The following is a 24,446-nucleotide window of genomic DNA, read 5'->3' on the forward strand; positions in this document are numbered from 1 at the left end:
GGCCCGGAGTCGCCGACAGACCCGGATAAGATGGGTAGGCGGCGGTACTCCTAGGCTCCAACGGAGCCGCAGGGGAAGAACCCCTGGCCCTCTCTTCCGCATCTGAAGACTGACGGGGGAACGTCGGAGAGCGAACATGCTTCTTAGACTTCTTCTTGTGACGTCTCTTACCCGATTCCAAGGACCAAGACTTGGACCCCGAGGAGCGATGATGATGGCTCCGCGGACGGTACCTTGAGTGTCCCCTGGACCTCAAACGACCCCGAGACGACTGCCGGGCCTCCAGCAGCTTTCGGGACCGCTACCGCTAAGCCTTCGGAGTCATGGCCAGACAGTCTGGACATGACCGAGAATCATGGTCGTGCTTCAAACAGTAGAGACAAACGTCATGGAGGTCTGCCACAGACATCATACGGCGACAGGCCCCACAGGATTTAAATCCAGGCATCCCTACTTGGCACCAGGAGTCAAAGACTCAAAAAGAGGATAGACAAAAGTCTCAAAAAAGTTAGTCAAATAGTGACTAGGGTACGAGCTGTAAACAGATCTGCTCTTGCTGGCGCAGAAAAAGAAAATTGACGTCAGCGCGAATGGATGGCGCCCAAGTAGTCTCCATGACGTCATCTCGGCACTTATGACGCCAGCGACGGACGCGGACCCACACAACGCCACCTACAGACGAGCAGGGGTACTGATGACGATAATCTTTTCGGGTCCAGTCTGATGCCTGGGGATATTCTAAGGTAAGGAATCTATCACTAATGTGTCTCTTTCAGATAGCGTAGCCAAGCGAGAACCGTCTTGGAAACTCCAACGTGCAAAACTGATGACATTAAGCGTTCTCTTCGGAGGCGAACAGATCTAACCAAGGCTATCCCCACCACTGAAAGAGAAGTTGGGCCACCTCCGGATGGAGACACCATTCATGATCTGCAAGGCACCTTCGACTGACCTCGTTCGCCCTGGCATTCAGAGTACCGGCCAGGTGTTGAACCACCAGGGAAATGCCCTGTTTTTCCAGCCAAGTCCAGAGAGGCAGGGCTTCTTGACAAAGAGTCCACAACCCAATCTGGCCTATGTGTTACAGTACCACATGGCGTTAGTGTTGTCCGTAAACACCTGTACGAGCCTTCCCTTCATTGATCGAAAAAGAAAACAAGGGAACCCTACTCACGATGGAACCAGGGTGATTTAAGTATTTTAAGAAAACAATGGTTTTTGTATATAACAAAGTTTATTTGAAACCTTGCACATATTGTTTCACAAATGTATCCATATGCGTTGGTTCATAATTTCATTTGGGACACAATACACAACTGTAAATATTTGTTGTAAAAAATAATTTTTGTAAGAATTTTTATTTTTCAATACAATCATTGTACAACCTAAACCAGTGCATTTGAGTCTCTTTTTATCTGACATCCCACTTAATCCCTGCTTATACATGCGATTTTCGCTGCTTGCATTATCAATAAATATTGAGTATCGTTCCACAGGAACCATTGTTTTCTTCAAATACTTATTCCCTTCATTGATGGCAAAAAGCCTTTCAGTACCAATCGGATCATCCAAAGCTTCAACAGATTGATATGGAGCTTGGCTTCCGACGGAGACCACAGTCCTCTGATCTCCACCTCCCCCAGATGGCCACCCCATTCCAGAAGGGACACATCCGTCACTACTGTGAGATCTGGGCGGGGAAGGGACCCTTTGCGGTCTGTTAGCAACCACTGCAGTTCTCTCGCAGTGCCCTCTGAAATATGAACTAAGTCAGTTAGATTTCCTCGATGCTGTGCGCACTGGAACTTTAGGACCCACTGCAGAGCCTGCATGTGCCATCGTGCATGGGTTACCAGCAGGAGGCCATGAGGCCCAACAGCCTCCAAGTCATTCTACCCGAAATCCAGGATAGAGGCTGAAACATCTGTATCATAGCCTGAATATCCTGGACTCGCTGTTCGGGAGCATAGTCCTAAAACAGCACAGGGTCCTGTGGTAGTGTAGGAATAATTGGATTAAGCATTAGCAGAAGACATGTCGTATTTAGAGCCCATCTTGGCCATTTTACTGAATCCATTTTGTATTTCTTTCGGCCATTTTGTATGCCATGTGCTCTGTCCTACCTCCCTGTCAACTGCTCTTGAAATCTGCCTAGAGACAAGATATATTTAGTCTCCTCTTCTTTGCACATGCTCAGAAGAGCATGCAGCTGTCTCTGAATTGTAACTGTCAAGATGTGTCCACCAGAATAGCTGACTGTTAGCCCTTCCCACTTGCTGAAAGCACACTTTCTGTATGACCTTGTATGTATTGAAACCTACACTCTGTGCTCTGTACCGCCTTCATTTCAGCCCCTGTGTGGGTATAAAAGGACCAAGCTCCTTCTAGTCAGTGTGCTACCTCATACTATACCGAAGGGTGTTGTGTGATTGTAGTTCCACCTCAAGAGGTTTAATAAACTCTGTCTTTTCTATTCCAGTTTCCGTGCCAACTTCTTCCTATTGGTCTGAGGACTCTGAGCGGAGAAGGGAGAACCCCTAGCATTGGTAGGCCTTGCTGAGGCCCACCACATCAAATTGGCGCCCAACGTGGGGCTCATCGGCGACTTGGATGTCCGAAGGACTGGTCGGGACGAAGGATTGGAATCTCGCTTTGGACGTGATCACTGCCAGAGGAGACCCGAGTCTTGGCATCCATGGCGTTTTCCCTTTCTTTCTGATCTGACCATCCAGGTGGTGCCGGTCCTCGACTGAGATCTCTTCTGTTGATCCGCTGTGTAGTGACCGTTTGGTCGATTTGAGAACTTGGCAGGAGGAACCTGGACACTATTTCACTGGTAAGAGCCGTTTTACGGCACTTGCTGTAAGTATGACGCCTTGTAATTAGTAAGGTAGTTTAGATACGCTTACTAGGGCATTCTTTTTATGTATTGACCAAAAGTTTGAAATCTTTCTTTGTAAAGTTAATATATGTCTTGCAACACATATAGGCAGGTAATGAGGAGATTTTTCTCTAATCCTATGAAATTCAAACGGCGCAACGTACAGAGTACTTTAAGCGCCACTTTTTTATAATACTGCACACCTTGCACTATTTTCTGCATGCCTGTTTTTAGCACACTTCGTAAGTTGTGTTGCTTTTGTAGTGGTACCAATTTGAAACTCGATGAAGCACAACCAGCCCCCCCGGAGGGGACGCCTAATAGGGATATGTACATTAAATATGGTATTTCGTCCATAATGTACAGCAAATTGTGGAATAAATACACTTGCAAGGATCCTGAGTTGCGTTGGCCTATGCATGGGTCATTTGATTTACGAAAGATTCAGTCTGTGGAGCAACGAATGTTTAAGCGAAAGGCTAGGCAGGATATGTTTGACTGTGTGCGAAAATGGGAGAAAGAAGTGCGTGAGCGAATGAAGCGTGAACAGGCCTTGATTGAAAAAGAACAGCAAAAAAGTGTTCATGCGAAAGCGCTCGAAATGAAAAACAAAGAAATTAAAGAAATAGAAGATAGGGATCGTTCTCCACCTCCGTATATTTTCCCTTCTGCTCCTACTGAGTCAGATGAGGACTCTCCTACAGATCAGGATAAAGCCAGAGACACTCGCTCAATGTTAACTACCGAACGTTCCTCTGAGATTAGATCTGCGGCGCGAAAAGCCAATTGTGGTACTGTCACTGCTTCTGAACTTCTAGATACTATTAAGAATTGGTCAGAAAAGAAACAGAAATATTTTACTGAGATATTGGCTACAGAGGTTGTTGAGCGATTTAGGAAACATTCGGTGGAAGTAGAGCCAGATGATGTAGCAGCTGATTGTAAGCAATTACGTGAAGGTTCTTTTGTCTTTTCCCAGGTGGCTGACACGATCAGACACTTGGTTAAACTACGTGATGAAGCAGTCCGTTTGCGGGAGGAGAAAAAGGCCGCAGACACAGCTGCACAAATATCTCGAATTAATATGGCACGAGCACCGACGCCCAAAACAGATAAGAATGTAGTAAATGTGAAACGCATGCGGGAAGCCGCGCCTTTATATGTTCCTCCTAAAGGAACAGGTACAAGTGATGATAAGACTTCTATTGACGCGAAAGGGTATTTTATTTATAATTGGGGTTACACTCCTTGGAATAGAGCAGACGTTATGGCTCTTAAAAATGCATTGCCTGATCCGCGAAAGAATCCAACAGCTTTTCATGAAGAAATTGAAGGTGCCATTAGTTCTTGTACTATGACTTTGTCTGACATTGATTTGTTTTGTGGATTAATATTACCACCTGATATGTGGAGAACTGTGCGTAAAGTTGATGATTGTGCGATATTTGGGGCATTGTGGTCAGATATAGAACAATTAGATAAAGATAGAGAGCCTGCACAAAAACCATGTCGACTAATTTTAGATCTTCCAGCAGCTATCTTGGTTTAAATTAAAGACGATTATTCCCTCTAGAAAGATAGATTGGACTATGTTAGCGTCCTTTAAGCAAAAGGCAGATGAGTCAGTTTCAGACTTCTTCACACGTTTTGAAGAAGCATTCCACGATTTTAGTGGCCAGTCATTGACAGATGACACGGGTAGGCATCTGTTTGTCGATAAATATGTCACAAACCTGTTGCCAGAAATAGCTAGTCGCCTAAAGGCGAGTGAGAGTTCATGGACTACCTCCTCTCCGGTTTCTCTTCTAAATATGGCTCAGTATTATGAATGGCAAGAATAAGAAGCGAAAAGTAAGGAGGATAAAAAATCGAAAGAGTTCAAAACGAAGGTTATGATGGTTTAAGCTTATGGCTCGCCTTATAGAGGTGATAAAAGGGGTGGACGTGGATCTTATGGTTTGTCTTTTCCTCCCTCTACTCGTGGAGATTTGTCTATTAATCAGTGTGCGTATTGCAGACAATTTGGCCATTGGATTTCTAACTGTCTAGTACTCCGTGCCCAGCAGGGTTCACGTGGTCGGGGACAAATGAGAAATCGTTCAGGATCTTCAGGGCCTAGAGGAAATACAAATGATTGTGCTCGGTTTGACACTAATATACGTGGACAAGAAGGGGCTAATTCTTTTGACAGACGGAATCAATATCAAATATCCGACTATGAGCCATCTGATTTGCAAGATTCTGCTTATCCATAGGATTGCCTAGGATGGGGTAAGGAATCAGTTGAAGTTCCAGTCGATCAGAAGGGTCCCTATGTTACAGCACACGTTTTGGGTTCTACTGATCAGTTTCTGGTTGATACAGGAGCTACTCGTAGCGCTTTGTCTAAACACTGGATTCCAAGGGCTCCCGTGTCTGGCTTAACTATTACATCAATAGGTTTCGATGGAACACCTTCCCTTAGCCCATTGTCACAACCACTTGCACTCCATGTTGATAAGTTTACTGCTCCATGTCCATTTATGCTTTCCCCAAATACACCAGACAACATTGTGGGTCTTGACATGCTCAAATATTTCAGGGCCACAATACGATGTTCTCCGGAAGGAGTATGGGTTACATTAAATGACAACCACCCCATGGTTGAGAGATCCTGTATTGTTAAAGAGGACATTGCCCTGGCATCACTCCCTAGTACTTTGTGGGCTACTTCAGAATCCGATGTAGGACAAATGGTTATTCCACCAGTGCATATTAGTGTCAAGGAGGGTGCTATACTGCCAAGATTGCCTCAGTATAAAATTTCTCGAGAAGGAGAGGAAGCACTTACACGTATTGTTCATGACTTAATTAAAGTGGGGGTTGTGGAAGAAGTTCCTTACAATGTTTGCAATAGTCCGATTCTTCCTATTTTGAAAAAAGATACTGACACTAAGGTTTACAGATTTATCATTGACTTGAGGGAGGTCAATAAGATTGTAGTACCGCAATACCCTGTAGTGTCTGACATAACGACATTGCTTACCTTGGTCCCTCATACAGCAACTACATTTTCAGTAGTAGATTTGAAGAATGCTTTCTTCTTGATTCCTATTCATCCTGATAGTCGATATTTGTTTGGTTTCACTTTAAATAACAGATCCTATAGATTTTGTAGAGTTCCTCAAGGGTACACTGAGAGTCCGAGAATCTATAGTCAAGCCTTGAAAAGACAACTCCATTCTTTTATTTTGCCTGGCGGAGTGGCTCTCATACAATATGTCGATGACATCTTGTTGGCAGCTGATACTCCTGAACAGTGTGAAACATGTACTTTATCCTTGCTTTCTTTTCTTGCGACACATCACCATAAAGTATCACAGAAGAAATTGCAATATTGTATACTGGGTTTTTCACACATTGTTAAACCACTGTTAGCACTTTTGACTAAGAACACTCCGATTCCTCTTCCTTGGACAGATGAATGTCAAAATCCTTTTTCTCCAGTTGAAACAAGCTCTTTGCTCTGCACCAGTGTTAGGTACACCAGATTATACGAAAGCTTTTACACTCTATGTGCACGAGAAAGATGGATGCGCATTATCAGTTTTAGTACAAACACACGGTGACAAGCAACGTCCCTGTGCATATTTTTCTGCAGTTCTTGATCCTGTTGCTCGTGCTTTGCCTGGATGTTTTCGTTCAGTGGCAGCCACAGCTGTGTCCATACGTCAGAGTGAAGGGATAGTTTTGTCACACAAACTGTTGGTGCTAGTTCCCCATGCAGTAGATGCCCTTTTGAATCAGACTAAAACTCAGCATTTGACTAGTGCTCGCCTGACAGGATACGAATTGACACTGTTAGCACCTCATATTATATTGAAGAGGTGTGCTGCACTAAACCCAGCCACTTTGTTGCCATATCCTGTGACTCAGTCTCAATCAAAGGAGCCTCATGATTGTATATTCCTTACTGAGGAACAGACAAACGGTTGCATTGATTTGCAAGATACGCCCCTTTCAGATGTTGATGGGGAGCTGTGGGTTGATGGAACCTGTTTGAAGTTACCAGATGGCACAACCTCAGCTGCATATGCAATTACGACACTTGAAACAGTAGTGGAAACAGCTCGCATACCACAAAAGTCGGCTCAAGCAGCTGAACTAATAGCTTTGACACGAGAATGTGAGCTTAGTACTGACTTATGTGTGAACATTTACACGGATAGCCGCTATGCTTTTGGAGTGGTTCATGATTTTGGCTTACTCTGGAAGGAAAGAGGCTTTCTTACATCCCACGGGATGCAGATAATGCATGGAGAATTAGTGCATAATCTCTTGACTGCACTCACATATCCGAAGAAAGTTGCCATTTTGAAGTGTACTGCACATAAGAAGATCACTGATAAAATAGGGCAAGGAAATGCCTTCGCAGATCGCGTAGCTCATAAAACTGCGATGCTGCGAAGCACTAAATGTACAGGAATTTATATAGCGCAAATCACCGAGCGGTTTCTAAGCGCTTGCTTAGGGAACCCGTCCTGGTACTTCCCTGTGAGATAACCCCGGCAGGGTATCCGCAAGGTGAAAGCCAGGCATCCCGCCGCGAGGGGCCGGTGTGGAGATTAAGCAAGCTATTGCCCAGAGTCGCAGAGTGTGAACCCGTGCATCGAGTAGGCACCAGAGCGAGAATTGTCGAGTCCATGGACATTTTAGGACTCAAGACCCCGCCGAGCAGGGAATTGAACCCTGGTCCCGGGCTGACCTCTGCTTCCAGGTCTGCCTCCTCTAACCAGTGAGCCACACTTCTCCATGTACGTAGTGAAATCACAAGCTGAGCGTTGGCATGATGCTAGAGAAGTATTGGATATACAGAGGTCTGCCTCTGTGGAAGAACTTGAGCAATGGTCTAAAGAAGGAATGTTAGACGATGAGGGCTGTTGGCGTAACAAAGAAATGAATACGTGGAAATTGCCTGCAGCCTATTTACAATCTATGGTTCAAATGGCACATGGGCTGGCACATGTTGGAGCTCTAGCAATAACTAAATTGCTTACACAAGTCTGGGAGCATCCTGAAATTGCCAGCACAGCTAAAAGAGTGGTACAGTCCTGTTTGATCTGTTGGCAGTATAATCCTGGAAAAGGGACACAAACTCCTACAGGAGGGTTTGCTACACCGACTGCACCTTTTGAAGTTTTACAGATGGATTACATCCAACTTGAACGCTGTAACAACCTAAAGTATGTCCTAGTGGTGGTATGTGCCATCAGTAAATGGATAGAGGCATACCCTACAAAGGATAATAGAGCGCTCATTACAGCCAGGGTGCTTTTAAAGGAGTTTTTCCCTAGATTTGGTGTTTGTAAACTTTTGTGGAGTGACAATGGACCTCATTTTATTGGGCAAGCTGTTGAGCATGTCCTGAAAGGATTAGGGATCAAACAGAAGTTCCATGCAGTCTTCCACCCACAATCAGCAGGATTAGTGGAAAGGTATAATGCTACCTTAAAATTGAAGCTGGCGAAAATAGTGGCTTCTACGTCCCTAAAGTGGCCAGATGCGTTACCTCTGGCATTGCTGTCCATAAGATTGGTGCCACACTCACGATCTGGGCTCACACCGTACGAGGTGGTATTTGGAAGACTGATGAATATTTGGGGAGTTCCTAAGCCATGCCCCATACATGATGTACCTTGTGTTCTGATGAATGATTATTTGGCACAGTTAACCGCCAGTTTGATCTCTATTCATCAACAAGTTCGAGAAGCTCTTCCTGACAGATCCGAAGGTGAGGCCCATGATCTCCGACCTGCGACCACGTGATGGTCAAGGCCTTCGACAGATCCAGCAGCTTGGAGCCGAGGTGGCGAGGACCCGAGCAAGTGCTTCTGGCCACTAGGACAGCAGTTCGAGTGACGAACCGGAAGAACTGGGTCCACAGCACACACTGCAAACGTGTGTTGCCTACCTTGGTGGAGCCTGCTGCATTGACCGACCATCGAGAGATTCTGGAGACGGAGAAAGGCCAAGCCATCCCACCTGACGAATCTGCGGAAGTCTTCCCGGACCACACAATTCCTGGAACAGCGCAATATAATTTGAGACTGAGGAAAGAATCTGCAGTTTTGAACGAGACTGGTTGAGCTACCGCCCTGGGTTGTGAAACGGAGAGCCAATAAGGCAAAGGGGGGGATCAGCTCTGCATTAGTGTAGTGACACCCGTCTTGGCCTGTGGTGAAGAAATCAACGGCAACCCACGGGAGAAGAGCTCCAACGATTGTTTTGTTTTTTAGATTCTTTGAAAGATTGATCATCATTGCTATAGAAGATGAATAACACCAAGAAAATTATTTGTGTTGTAGGGTTTGTTGTTGCCCTGGTGGTTTTGGCAATAACTACTTGGTTCATTGAAAAAGCAGTTCCTGCTCGACAGCTTTTTGTTGCAACTACTCCAGCTCCACTGGAGCACTATTACTATACTCTTCCTTATCATGAACAGAAACATCGACCGTCCTATCTAAATAATACATTTATTCAGATGCTGCATCATACCCATAATGCTACAAATACTACCAATTGTTGGGTATGTGGGATGATACCTGCACACCAGAAGAAAGGGGGAACACCTTTTATTCCTCTGCCGTTTTCTCATAATGGTCATGTCAAGCTTGGTATGCCCTTTTGTTTGCTTATGGAAAGCCTTCAGTAGGTGGAATCATTTTTCGATTGAATAAAGAATGTTACCAAGATGAGAACGGTTATCCTCAAGCCAACGGGACTAAATGGGAATGGGATGAATACCAACCGGACAATATTTCAACACCATATGTCTTCACAAATGTGAGGAATATGAAGAACTTTGGACCCTTTATGATATCTGTAACCAGAGCAAAAGCAGATTTATGTATTGGCAGTGTTGGGAGAATTCCCGTAGGACGAAGCGAATGCATTACTGTATTGAATATTGAAGGCGTGAATAATAGTAGCTTTACATCATCTCACAATACCTATTTCGTATGCAGTAATAAAGGATATTACCAATTACCTATTGGATGGTCAGGAATATGCTACATATCGTTTCTGTTACCCCCTGTGTTTTTAGCACCTGCATAATATCATCTTGATCTGAAACTGTTTAAAGATATCTCAATGAATAGATATAAACGGACAACAAGTACTGATGAGATCGACCAGACATATACCACTTTGCAACAGTATGTCGATTTCAATTTGGGTTTGTTCTTCGTGGGTGCTGCAATAAATAGCAGAAAGATCAGACAATTGACTCGTGTAGTGGAAGCTGTTACCAATCAGACAGCTATGGCACTTGAAAACATTACAGAAGAACTGCAAATTGCGATAATTGTAGCACTCCAAAATAGAATGGTGCTTGATGTGATTTTGGCTGATCGTGGTGGTGCATGCTGCATCATCGGAAGCAGTTGCTGTGTTTTCATACCTGATCACTCACCTTCAGTTTATGATGCAATTTCTAAGTTGCATAAAATCGCTGCAGACATTCACTCAGAGACTGGTACATGGACATTTTCAAACTGGATATGACACTCTTTGTTACTTGGGGCTGGAAGCTGCTGACTATTCTATGTATACTACTAGTAATACTTTTTACATGCTGTACTTGTATACAATGTGGTCCCATGATTTGCTCTATGTGCATCACTGCCTGTACACCTGCTAAAACAAATGCTAAAAAAGAACAGCAAATGTTGAGTAAAGAAATTACTGATATGATGAAAATTGATGTACAAGATGCAGATCCAGATTATCCTAGACAGACGAATGTCTTCAGCAAATGCTGAAAGGGTCGTCTGCCGTAGTGTAGAAATAATTGGATTAAGCATTAGCAGAAGACATGTCATAGTTAGAGCCTATCTTGGCCGTTTTACTGAATCCATTTTGTATTTCTTTCGGCCATTTTGTATGCCATGTGCTCTGTCCTACCTCCCTGTCAACTGCTCTTGAAATCTGCCTAGAGACAAGATATGTTTAGTCTCCTCTTCTTTGCACATGCTCAGAAGAGCATGCAGCTGTCTCTGAATTGTAACTGTCAAGATGTGTCCACCAGAATAGCTGACTGTTAGCCCTTCCCACTTGCTGAAAGCACACTTTCTGTATGACCTTGTATGTATTGAAACCTACACTCTGTGCTCTGTACCGCCTTCATTTCAGCCCCTGTGTGGGTATAAAAGGACCAAGCCCCTTCTAGTCAGTGTGCTACCTCATACTATACCAGTTTCTGTGACAACTTCTTCCTATTGGTCTGAGGACTCTGAGCAGAGAAGGGAGAACCCCTAGCACTGGTAGGCCTTGCTGAGGCCCACCACATCAGTCCAGAACTGCTCCAATGAATAGGAGCATCTGAGAGGGAGTCACATGTGACTGTGGCACGTTGACAGTGAACCCCAGTGAATGCAGGAGGTTCGCCGTAGCCTGGAGGTGAGAGACAACGGCTTGGGGCGAGCCCGCCTTCAACAACCAGTCATCAAGATAGGGGAAGAATGAAACTCCTTATCTCCGCAGATGGGCTGCGACCACCGCCTTCACCTTTTTGAACACCCGAGCAGTGCTGGTGAGGCCAAAGAGGAGCACCGCAAATTGATAGGTACTTGTGACCCCCGTAAACCGCAGGTAGCGACGATGGGCAGGCAGGATAGGAATATGAAAAAAGGCATCCTGCAAGTTCAGCACTACCATCCAGGCTCCTGGGTACAAGGCCGACAGGACCTGAGCAAGGGTGAGCATCCTGAATGTCTCCTTTTTGAGGACGTAATTGAGGGCTCTGAGGTCTAGGAAAGGACATAGGCCTCCGTTCTTCTTTGAGACCTGAAAGCAGTGGGACTAGCAACCACTGCCTAATGCATGCCTGAGAACTCTCTACCGCTCCCTTGGCCAAGAGAGTTTTGACTTCCTCGCGGAGCAAAGCAAGGTGATCCTCCATCAGCCGATAGTACACTGGAGGCATAGATGGAAAAGCATCTCGAAGGGGAGGGAGTGGCCCCTTTGGACTTATTGCAACACCCACCTGTCCGATGTAATTTTTTGCCAGTGGGGGAGATGATGGCATATTCTGCCAGCGACTGACTGAGAGTGATCCTGGGTGATCGGACTAGCTAGGTTTTGCAGTGGAGGAGGGGATCATGACTTGGCTCAACTTCTGCTTTCCCGACCCATGGGCCGGGGTGAACAGTGGCCACTGCCCGCAGAGGTTGCTGAGCTTGCAGGGCCCGCCCGCCGGAATAGGGTTGGCGTGGCTGATAGCCCCTTCCATAACCACGAAAGGAACGAAAAGCGGACGAAACCCTGGGGGTTGGTGGTGGTAAGGCCCAAAGACTTGGCCGTGGCCCGCGAGTCTTTGAAGCACTCGAGGGCAGTATCCGCCTTGCCTCCGAAGAGACTGGAGCCATCAAATGGAATGTCTATGAAGTTAGGACATCCCCCGAAAAACCAGATGTTCTCAACCAGGCGGGCTATGAATGGCCACCGTCGTGGAAATCGCTCTACCTAGCGAGTCTGTTGTGTCCAAGCCACATCTGATGGCGAACTTAGCTGTGTCTCTTCCGCCTGAGATAGCTTGGGAGAGTACAGCCTGGTCCTCTTCCGAGACTCTGGGCAGCACCTACACTACCGTACGCCATATGGAATGGGAGTAACTGCCCAAAAGGCATGCAGTGTTCACCGAACGCAATGCCAGACTGGCAGAAGAAAATATTTTCTTTCTGAAGTTCTCCAGTCTCTTGGATTCCCTGTCTGGGGATGCGGACGGGAATGCGCCCGAGAAGTGGAAGCCTGGACCACCAAGCTTTTGGGGTGGGGTGGGTGGTGAGGAAAAGTGTGTCCTATTCATAGGAGCCCATGTGATGGGATTGGACCAGGCTCCAAGAAGGATGTCTATTAAGGCCTCGTTGAAAGGCAGTAGGGGTTCTGAGCTAGAGACACCAGGCTGCAGGACCTCTATCAAGACATTAGTCTTGACCGCCACTGTAGGAAGCTGCAGGGCGAGGACCTCCTCAGCCCTATGCACCACCATGCCAAAAGATGCTTCCTCCTCCGTAGCCAGGGTAGGAGCGGAAAGCATGTCAGAGTCTGGGGAGGTGTCCAAACCACTGGCATCACCCAGTTCCTTATACCAGACCACATCTTGTTGGTGCGTGATTTCTAAGGGATCCTGCTCCCCCTCCCAATCCTCTTCCTCCATCCTGTACCCCTTTCTGAATTGGGCAGAGTGAACAGAATGGAGCCGTACAGCTCTGTTGGCGCCGGTCTCGGCGTGGGAGGACGCAAGACCGGCTCCGTGTCGTCAGAAATGAGGATCAGGGAGGTGCAGCGGGAGGGCGCCGGCGACGCAGAGAGCCTCGCACCGGACGCGGCGGCAAGGAAGGTCGCTGTGGAGGTGCGACCAGCGTTGGTCCAGACCCAGGAATGGGTCCAGTCTGTGGTGCACATGGATTTATAAAATTCATTCAGTTGGGTGGGGGTGGCTCCATGCCCCGGAAAGGGAGGGAAACGCAGAGCGACCTAGGCACCCGTTCGGTGGAAAGAGCCTTGAACGCTAAGGTTCCCCTGCCATGTCGCGAGACGGTCGGGCAAAGTCGAAGCACGCTTTGACGTCTAGTGCTTATTGTGGTGCATCTTACCTGACTTAGACTAAGAGGACTTTGATTCACTGGGTCGGTGCTCGGATCCTCCTCTCGATCGAAACCTGGAATACGATCGAGACCGATGAAGTGACCTCCGCGATGCAGAATGCCGGGTCGCAAGAAGCTTTAGGGACCACTTCCTCAAAGCCTTTCGGCGCCATGGCCCAGCAGTCGGAGCAAGACTTGCAGTCGTGGTCGCGCTCTAGGTCCCAAAGACAAACTTAATGGGGGTCCGTGACCGACATGCCGCAGTACAGGCATCGCACAGCTTGAACCCCGAAGTCTTCTTGCTTGACATGACTCCTAACACACCAACAAAGTCGACAAAAAGTAAACAAAAGTCTGTCAAAAACGGATCGGCGCTGGCTGGTGGGTAAAGAAAAGAACTGACGTCAGTGCGCCTGAGTGGCGGGTATATTGATGACGGGAATGTCACAATGCCAACGAATATGATGTGGATGCTATCATGCGGCGTTTACCAATGCCACCTACCAGCGCGCAGTGGTACTGCTAAGAAAAATCTTCCAGATCCAGCCTGATGCTAGGAAGTTCAAAGGTAAGGAATCTGCGGCTAGATGTCTCTATCAGATATATGCACATAGAAGGGACGTTCTTCACTTATTACTGCTACATGTGCTTTCCAACCTTTTTTCTGCCAGAGGAGGGGCACTTCATAAATAAGAATGGCATGTTTGTGAAGAAAAAAACATTTCTCATGTCAGAAAACAAAGGATAAACACTCTTAAGCTCTTAATGTGTTGAGTGAAATGTTTCTAGAAGATTAAGGGATGACTCAGACAAGAAAATTAAAAAAGAGCCAAGCTCATTTCACCAGGATCCTGTGTACTGGAGTTAGGGAAAAACTGAAATAACTGTCACTGACCAGGCATAATGGGAAACTGGTGACGTAGGCTCCCTTAGAAAGGACTGTCAAGTTTGTGATTTCTGCAGATGGAGGACTATCTGGCTACACTATGCCTGTCTTTTGTTAAAAAGTATTTATATTAAAGATATTTCTAGTCAATTGTTTCTAGCAACCACAATCTGACCACTACAGCCTGCAGAGAGTGTCAAAATAATTTTTTTTATGGCTTTTCTTAGGCTATATATTTATTAGTATTTATTTTAAAAAAACTGCTTTGGGATCCCGCACATTGACAGGATAATATTTAGTATATATGGCTATTTACAAAGACCCCTTGAAGGAGAAATCTGCACAGAACTGCTTTGTTTCCGAATTTCAATGACCTTCTCATCTCTTGGATGGTGCGCTCCCTGCATCAGGTTCGAGCTGTGGAAGCTAGCTCATCCTATTCTTGATAAACAATGAAAAGCAGGTTAGCAGCCAAATGCCCCTTGAAAGGATACAGTAGTTCACCACGCCATCCCCAGGCGTTTGCATTGCCTTGTAAGTTCTCCAATTGAGTTTGTACATTCGCCCACGCTGCAGGTTCAATATCATCTTCTGCTTTCTGCAGCTGTGGAAACGAGATATCTATTATACATGAGTGAAGTAATTATCTCTTCATTGTACAAGTTTGAAGATTCTTAAATAGTATTCACTGAGACTGATGTGAACCACATTAATTTCATAGCATTATCTCTTGGCAAGCCCTGGAGTAACAAGGATGGGAAGGGGCGTAACCTGGATGCTTATGAAGCCAGTCACGTAAAATTGAGCTCTGATGCTGCCGCCAAGATGGAGACTGACTGCGCAGCCTTGCACTAGCTCAAGCGCCCAGGAGGCCCTGGCAGTGTTTCCTGATGACAGGTGTGGGCCCTGAGAACTCTGCAGCTATGGTGGGGGTCCCACAGTAGTATAGGGAGTAGGGGGACCCCATGTGGTGATACTTGGAGAAACACTTAGCCCAGGACTTGGTGAGCTGCCTCCTTTGGAGTAGGTGGTTTAGCCTAAAGATGACCCAGGAACCTGGGAGTGCAGAGGTGAGTTGAAGCCCAGGAGATAGGAGTTGAAGTAGGGAGCCTCAGGCACGTTCAGAGGGGAAGGCGCCCCCAACAGTGGACCTACCTAGAGGTGCGGAGAGGCATTGGGACAGCAGTTGGGTGTCAGCTGGGCCCCACAGCCAGAGAAGAGGCGGTCCTGGAAGAATGAGGGGTGTGGAGCCCCTGCATCCCAAGCGGGATGCTCCTCAGTGAGTGAGGAGTGGGGAAGGGTGCTCATGCCCTGTGGTGGTGGCTGGTGTGTGCCCTCCAACGGTCTCCCACTGAGATGGTGGCTGGGCCGACTGTGACCCCTTGGGGTGCCGGGGCGCTGTGGCGTGCTAGCTGCGGGCGACCCAACCTCATGACAGTTGTGGTGAAAGGGGACTGAGACGGCAAAACAGGAGCAGCACATACCCTGGTCTGTACTTGGGGTGAGTGAGGTGGCTGGCCGGTGGGACGCCTGGAGAGAATCCCCGTGGACCGGAGACTTAGGGTCTGATGCCCTGCCACAGGGATGGGTCATACCAAGGAGGAAAAGGTGGGCAGCATGAGATCACCAGAAACCTGCTGGAGGGTGCAGGTGGTGCCCGGCTAGGCGACACAGCCTTGGGCTTGGAGGCCCATACAACGAGCATCCTTGCCCCCACCCAGGACACCAACACCACTTTGGAGAACAAGAATGATCCTGTGTCCCAAGAGATGGGCTGCTGCAGACGGATCATTGGAAGCTGGCGGAGAGGGTGGACCCCGCCAAGTCCCTCGAACAGTTGATGCGGGTGGTCAAGGGGACTGCCTTAAGACTCTATAGAAGTGGAAAAGGCGCCTATGGCAGCGAAACTGGAGGGATTCTCCCTCTGCAAATAAATCTCAGGGTAGTGGGGATTCCAGAATGGGTAGGGGCCAATCGCTAGACCTATACATGGACACCTGGTTGGGCTCAGTGGTATGGCGGGGAGACTCTTTACATTGTTTACAGTGGCACGGGTTGGTCCTCCACCACCTGGGGTATCCCCACGCACAATACTGGTGCAGCTCTGAATTTCAAGGATCGGGAACACATTCTGCAAGTGGTTCAGACCCATGGCTGTTGGCAGTTAGATGGTGGATTGTGAAAGTTCACCAAGATTACACAACAAAGGTGCAGAGTGAGTGGGAATCATTCTTGGAGGTGTAACAGCAGCTCACCATCAAGTCTTCATTAATGTTCCCCACAAAGCTGGGCATCACATATGGGAAGCGTTCACATTTCTTCAAGTTAGTGGCGGAGGTATGAGACTGGTTGGAGTCTAAAGGACACCCCTTGCTGAGGTGTTCTGAGCCCAGAGGCAGTGTAGAGGGCAGTGGGGGCTCTTGTTCTACACCCATTAATTGCAGGTGGAGTCCGCGAGGGCCTGAGTGTTGGCGTAAATTTAACCAAGCCAGGCATGGTCGACTGGTAACAAAAGGGCGGCCTTGAGCTCAGACAAATGCTCCACGGATGGTGAAGCCTCCTACCTGCGTGAGGGGAGAGAAGAGGAGAGGCTGCAAGTGGTGACTCCTATGTCTGCGGATCTGGTGGGCTGATGTAATGACAAGACTGATGGCCTGTCCCCTTGTTGACTTTGGTTTTGATTTTCACAGACAGGATGGAATTTTGCATGAGTTTGGGGGTGGGACAGACACCTCTGGCAATGGGGGGTGGGTAGTTTCAGGCTCGCCGTACAAGGTTGTAAGTAGTTCTTGTTAGAGGGGTGTTGAATTGACACGGCAGTTGTGAATGTGGAAAATGTCAGGGTTTATGGAACTAAATGGTTACTACTGGGGTGGATGAGGTAGGCAGTCTGCATCCCAGAGGTCAGAGAGGAGACGGTTTCAGGGTCCTCTTGTGAAATGTGACGCAGGGTTAAGGGTTAGGTATTAGTATGAAAAGGGGGATTGTTAAAAAATTCTTGGCCAGGCATAATCCAGAAATTGTATTGTAGCTGGAAACCCACCTGGTGGCCAACAAATGTGGTTGTGTGAACAGAGGGAGGTACCAGATGGTGGTGCATGTGGGGTTCTTTCCAGGATCCAGGGGGGTAGAGATCTCGGTATGTAAGGGACCCATTCCACATCATCCTGACCTGGGCAACCTGAGATAGATGTCAGGCAGCAGAAACCTTAAATGGGTTACCCCTGACGGTGTTGCTGCAGTACCTTTTCCCAGGATTGTAGACTGACGGCCTAGCAAAGATGCAAGACTTATTGGTGACAGCGCCGGATGCTCTCACTGTTTTGGGTGGGGACCTTAATTTAGTGGCACAAGAGGAGCGAGACAGGATTACTCAGATGGGACACCCACCTAGACTAGATCCTCGTTTGATGACTTTCTTGGGCTCGCTGGGATTGTCAGACCTCCGGAGGGTACAACACCCCGGGGAGGGTCAGTTTTCCCATGCAGCCAACGATATGAGGCTGCCTGGATGATCTAGTGGTTCTGCAGCACCACCTTTGCTGTTGGACAGACACCCAGCACTTATCTAGGGGGATCTCACACCATTCCCAGATGATTACAGTATGTGAGGGATGGGAAAGGGGTCGGAAGCTGGGGTAGACCCTTGACCCATGGGAGTTCACAGATTGGGATACTAGGCAGTTTTTGGCCGCAGTGACCAAGGCCAATTTTGTGGTAAACGGGGGGGGGGGGGAAGGGGGTTATGGGAGGTCAGTTATTTTTCGCATGTGGTAGGGTAGAAGCAAGACAGGGACAGGGAGTGTAAGTAACCTCGAGGCAAAAACTGGTTCAAAAAGGGGCAGCCCTGGTCCGTGATCTTACCCCCGACTGGGCAACCAACATCGAGCAGCTCAGGTAGTACTATAGACGGCTGCAGCAGAGGGAGGCCTGGTTCGATTTCGGAGGAAGCAGGGAAGGGTATATGAATTCAGTGATAAAGCAGGGAAACTCCTATCATATCTAGCTAAGCAGGATGAAGGTCAAAGATGGATCCACAGAATCCAGGGGAAGGACAGGGAGGTAGTGGAGACTCTGGAGGGTATAGCAAATGTTCTGAAGGCCCATCTTTTGGACGTATACAGGCCATGTCACCAGGAGGTAGAAGAGGGATTGCTGTAGGTTGTACTGGACCTTCTGACACCTGTTCTGGGTAAAGAGGAAAGGATAGCTCTGGAAGCGGAGATCACAGACTTTGAGATTGCAGAGGCTCTGGCCCATATGAAGGGGAGGATGGCTTTGGGGCCCAATGACATACCTACCGAGTTCTTTAAATGTCTTTGGATGCAGGTGGTGCTTCACTTGGGGGGGTTGTTTTGGGGTGCCAGAAAGAAAGGGGTGTTGCCGGAGGATTTACAGTAGGCTCTAATTATACCCATATACAAAGAGGGTAAGTCACAGGCGAATTATGCTTCCTAACGTCCTATCTCTTTGCTCAATGTGGAGGTAACAATGTTATACCTATAAAAAGAGAGGGGGGCGAGGAGCGAATTATGGTCCAGAGTCCATGCTTCTCAATAAATACTCAAATAAACATGAGGGCACTGTTCCTAGGAAGGGGTACGCAGTGTTGCCCGTATACCTTAACCAAAAAGAAAAAGGAAAGAATAAAGCAAAAGGAAAAAAGACCTAGGTATAGAAAAGGACTCCCCTAGTGAGGAGGAAGAACTTGTCTTCGCTCCTGTTGCCCTCACACACCCCGGAGGGTGTCATGATTCATCATCGGGCATTTTGCTCCTCGTCTGGCCCGGCGCTGCAATGCCCTACGGGTCCCCCAAAGGGTAACTTTAGCTGAGATCTTTTTTGGGAAATGCCGGATGGTGCCTGCAAGTGTGTGGGGTGTGGGTCCAATGCCGAGGGTGATTAGTGCGTGCAGTGTGTGAAAAAGGGGTTACTAAACCAGAAAATAACACAGGAGTCATGCCCATATACAATTAGAACCCCATGGGTAAAACATTACCCCAACAGGCATAATATGCCTGTAGAAGACCGAAAGAGGTAAAGATGTTGGCACAGGTACTGGTGGCATGAATGCCGAATGTGGAGGAGTGCTTGGTACCTGCAGACCATTCAGTCTTCATGCCACACTGGGCGACCCACCATAAACTCAGACACCTATTTGGGTTCTTAGTGTGCAGGGGTCGGATCCAGTAATGGAGTAGGCCTCATGTCGCTGGTTGAAAAGGCTTTTGACTCGGTGGAATGTTCGTATTTGCCGGCAGACTTGGGGAGGATGGGCTTTGGCCCCTCCTTTATGGGGTGGGTCCGGCTGATCTATGACCACTTGGTGGACCAGGTGCAGGTGAATGGTGTGCTGGCAGTGGAGTTTGAAATTGGGCATGTCAAAAGACAAGGATGCCCGCTATCTCCATTGTTATTCACAGTGGCACTTCAGCCACTTGCAAATTGGTTGCGTAGTTATGCTTAGATTTGGGCTTTGCCGTAGGACATGGAATGGGAAGACGCAATATCCTTCTGTAATTGGTGGAACCGGGCTGCTCTTACACTTACGAATTGGAGCTCTTGAAAGTCTTCAGGGTCTACTCATGAATTGGAGCGAATGAGTTGCCTTCCTCCTGTCCGACTGGGTTCACTCCCTGGAGTAACTCCTGGTGCGCGGGGAACCCCAGGGTTTCAGATACCTGTGAGTATATTACTACAGACAAGGGCTTGTTTCTCCTGGAAAATCTGGGAAAGCTTTTGGAGGCTTACAGTAAGGGCACGGGCCATTGGCACTCCTTGCTGTTGTCGCTGATGGAGGGCTGTGCTCTACAAAATGATATACCAGCTAAAATTCTAGTATGCCCTCTAGAACATGCCCTATGTTGTGCTGGATGGATTCCTCAGACAGGTAGACAAGGGCACTAGAGGCCTGTTGTGGGAGGGGAGGGCCCTCCAGATTGCCCTGGCTATGTTAACTAGGAAGGCTTTGAATGTGGGTATTGCCCTACCCAACCTGGAATTGTACTACTGAGCGTCTCACTTGATGGTGGTGAACAACTGGGACATTTTAGACCAGTGGGACCGCACCCTGCTTGTGGATATATGAGCGCTGGGACGGAGAGGACACCTGGGGTATTTGTAGGGCAGGGAATAATGCGATAATTGCCAGCGCTAACAACCCTGAAGTTGACATATGGCAGAGGGCAAAAAACCTCTTGGGCTGGGAGGGGAGGCTCACTTTGGCTACGCCTCTGTGGGAGTTGAGACACTGAGGTAGCTCAGAGCGATTGGCGGTCATGGGAGTTGGGATGTGCTGGGGATTTTGGTGGTGGGAGACAACTGAAGGGAAGAAGGGCTGATACTATTCTTGGAGTCGCGGGCTGAGTATGGCCTGCCATGGGCACAATATCTCAGATATGTGCAGATGAGGCACATTATGGGGAAACATGAGGCTCCCTCTGCTGACCTACCGGAGGAGTACTTTCTGGAATTCTGGGTGTTGGCTTTCCTCCTACAGGTGCTTGCAATCTCCCAGATTCATACTGCACTGCTGGCCTGTAGCTTGCCCCTGTTGGCTGCCCTTAGAGACAGGTTGGACAGGACCAAGGGAGGCTGGAAGTTAATGCGTGGGGAGAAGCGTGTTGAAACCCAAGGGAAGTGGCGCTATGGGCGGACTTCCGCCTGGTGTAAATGATATTGCTGCATAGAGCATACTACATATGTGTAGGAAGCTGGCTCTTTATATGATATATCAATAGGGTGATATGCTGCGTAAAGAGTCCAGGGGTTCACTTATGAGTGGACAGGGGCTTGCTATGCAATTCCAAAGTGCTTGATTTGTAGGTAGTGTGGTCGGGCAGCCTTAGGCTTAACACAGAGGAGTGCAAGACATTTGCAAAATACACAAAATGATGAATAAATGACAAAATGACTCAAGAAGGAGTTATGATATTATTTGGCATCAGAGAAAAATCGTTCAGGTTAGTACATTTTGAAATATAAAATATTTTTACTTTAAAAAATGGATACAGTGCAATTTCTGAATTCTGCAATGTTATCCTATAGAATGAAGACCAAGTTCGGCAGACAGGTACAGTACAACTTACAAGACCAATCTCCAGCAGTTAGGGTGAGTAGTGGGCAAGGTCCGAGGTAGCACCAACAGTACACCACCAGCGGCACGAGGGTCGGCCGGGTGCAGGGTGGAAATCAGTGTCAGGAGCCCAATGCACTTTAATAGGGATCGCTCACTGTAAAAAGAGAATGCAGGCTCTAGCAAGAAGGGCTTAACCAGCAAGTGGGTTCAGGCCTTACGATTCTCTGGGATAGGGAGGGATACCTTTGGTCCTCTTCTTCAAGGTCCAGGGGCTATGGGAGCAGGGGTGTCCTTAGACATCGGGTTTTTCCTTTTTGAAGAAGTCGCAGTAGAGGATGCCTGCATGCAGAGGCTGCAGGAGACGTCGGGGAGTCCATGGAGTCGATGGACTTGTGCTCTGGAGGGCTGGGGAACCTTTTTGGCACCATTGGCTCACTTCAACTTGGGCAGAAGGCAAGGGAAGCAGTGGCTGCTTCAGGTGTCGGATTTTGGCACGTCCGGAGGCCTCAGAGACTTCTCCTTTGGAGTTCTTTAGAGCAGGTCAGCTGTTCACGGGAAGTCTTGAGTCTTTTGTGAGGGCAGGCAGTCCTCCTAAGTTTTGAGAGTAACAACTGCAGGACCAGTCCACTTTAGTGATGTTTACGATGAGGGATGTAGACAGGCCGTTAGGGTTGGTACCAGGTCAGCTGTTTCTTCTCTCTTCTTTGCTTTTGCAACTCTTTGATGTCCTCTCTCTTCTTAGGTCATCAGGATCTGATTCTCTGGTGCCAGGGACTCCCCTAAATACTGAGTTTAGGGGCGTTAGATAGTGTAGGGTAGTAGCTGATGGGCTACGTACACTTGGGTTCACTACGCCCCCTATATGACCACTTCCTGTGGGCATAACCCTGTCCCAGAATTCCTAAGTATGCCATCACAAAGATGGCTACTTCTAAAGAAAACATGCGTCCACCCCACAGTAGCCCAACTTAGGGAAGTACTAGTTAGGAGGGTGAATGCCTATCTGACTAGCTAATTATTCCACCTGTCCAGGTGGCTTCCTCCCCTTTGGGGAGATCCAGATTCATGTTCCAAAGGGGGAAGCTTACCGGCCCAAGGAGGCTAATCAGCAAGTTAGCCTGGAGGGGGTGTTACACTCTCTTTCCGGACAGGCTTTTGTTCTAGGTATCTTGAGAGCAAAGGCTCTCACCCTAGGATGTCAGAACAGTGTCTCAAGTTGCAGGCTGGCAGAAACCAGTCGCAAAGCACACCAGAGGCTGGTAGGTTTCAGGCAGGGCTGGCTTTAGGGCACTGCGACTGGGCGCTGACTTGGGGACAAGGTGCCGACCTTAAGGAGCTGGGGGTGCGAGGGGGCAAAGGTGCTGACCTGGGAGGGGGGGTCAGGGGGTGCTGTGTTTAGCAATAACTTATAATGTAAAAACACCTACAGCAGAGTTTCTTGCAAGTCCTGTTATCAGGCAGCATTAAAAATGTCCAGATAACTCCTGAGATTAATGTTCCTGCTAGAGAAAGAGATCTGAGTTTTGTCTAGGGACAGTTTTGACCGGACATATAGTAGGTCAAAGGGTTAATATGCCTGCGGCAAAGATTGTTCAGATCACAGATCAGCATTTTATGTGTATAGCTGAGTGGATTACTGCTTTTGTCATTGAGATCCTTTTGTTACCGCAGTACATAAGATACAACCCTTTTATAAAACAGTGACTGTTACAAATTGTCATCTAAGAGTGGCATGCAAACTGCATAAAATACGTTAGGATGTTCTGTGTTTTCTCCCTGTCTTTCATTATCTATTCCAAATGTTGCTGAAAAGTGTTTGTTTGGGTAGATATACATTCTTATCAGTAAAGTGAGACTTTACCGGTGCTTTAACCCATTTACCGCGACGGCAATTTCGCTGCGGTGCGGGCGTTCAACGGAGCGGGCGGGGCTGCGTCGGCCAACGGTCGTGCGCAGCACCCCGCAGGTAGTGCTCGCGTCGGCCAAATTAAATCTATGTGAGAGAGGGGCTATGGAGAGATAAGGGGCACTTTTGCCTGTGGACCATGAGGGAATCCAAAGAGGGTATCATGTCAGCGCAAAACATGATTTTTGCACCCGGCGCCAACAGCTCTGAATCCAGGCCTGTTTTCAGGGGCCATCTCTAAGGTGCTGTCTGGGCGCATGTATTGATACATCCAACACTGGCATCAGTGTGGGTTTACCAATATGAGATGTTTGAAACCAAACATCCCTATTTTCAGTGAAGCCATCACGTAGCTGGGGAACTCATTTTCACCAGTGCCAGTACATGTTTTAAAATGGTTTCCCTGTCCACTTGCACTGACAGGAATAGGACTGACCAGTATGGGGGCATATCTGCTCATGCAAGTATGCCCTGACATGTAATATTCAGCACCCTGCCTTAGGACTGTTAGGCCAGCTGTGGGGGTGACTTACAAATATGACATGCAGTGGTAGGGGACATGGCACCCAGGGATGTGTGAGATGTCATGCTTTCTCTTTTGTCTGCACACAACCACCAATGGCAGTCTTGCATGTGCTTGGTGAGGGGTCTCTTAGGGTCGCACAATTCGTGCTGCTTAGGGGACCTCTTTAGTACTCCAGGCGCCAGGTACCATGGTAACATTTACTAGGGACTTACAGCGGGTGCTGAAGGTTTTGCCAATTGGGGGAACAATTGTACAGTTTTGGAAAGGAGCTCTGGCACTGGAGAACTGATTAGCAGGAACCCAGTGCACTTTCAGTTGAAATCCCATCATGTACCAAGCAAAAAGTGGGAGTGGCCATGTCAAAAGGGGGCACTTCCCTACAACTTGTGAGAGGCTATACAGAATGAGGCATGGAGTGTCTGTCTTATGTCTGGGGGGGCTGCGGTCGGAGGGGTACCCTGCTGCTTATGGTGGGAAGATTTTGGGAGAGTATGGGGGAGCCACTGTCTCGGGTAACAAAATTACAGATCCAACTCACTGC

At 47.8% G+C, this 24,446-nt stretch overlaps 1 protein-coding gene across 1 annotated transcript in view; it reads right to left on the bottom strand.

Moving 5' to 3' along the window:
- Positions 1–24,446, bottom strand: part of MEI1 (meiotic double-stranded break formation protein 1) — a 3,731,473-nt gene that overhangs the window by 117,022 nt on the left and 3,590,005 nt on the right. The window contains exon 30 of the mRNA XM_086963480.1: positions 14,890–14,999. Within this exon, the coding sequence (XP_086819606.1) occupies positions 14,890–14,999 (110 nt within the window). The remainder of the gene's footprint in view (positions 1–14,889; positions 15,000–24,446) is intronic.

The sequence above is a fragment of the Lissotriton vulgaris genome, chromosome 1_1 (genome assembly GCF_964263255.1).
Source record: "Lissotriton vulgaris chromosome 1_1, aLisVul1.2, whole genome shotgun sequence".
NCBI lineage: Eukaryota > Metazoa > Chordata > Amphibia > Caudata > Salamandridae > Lissotriton > Lissotriton vulgaris.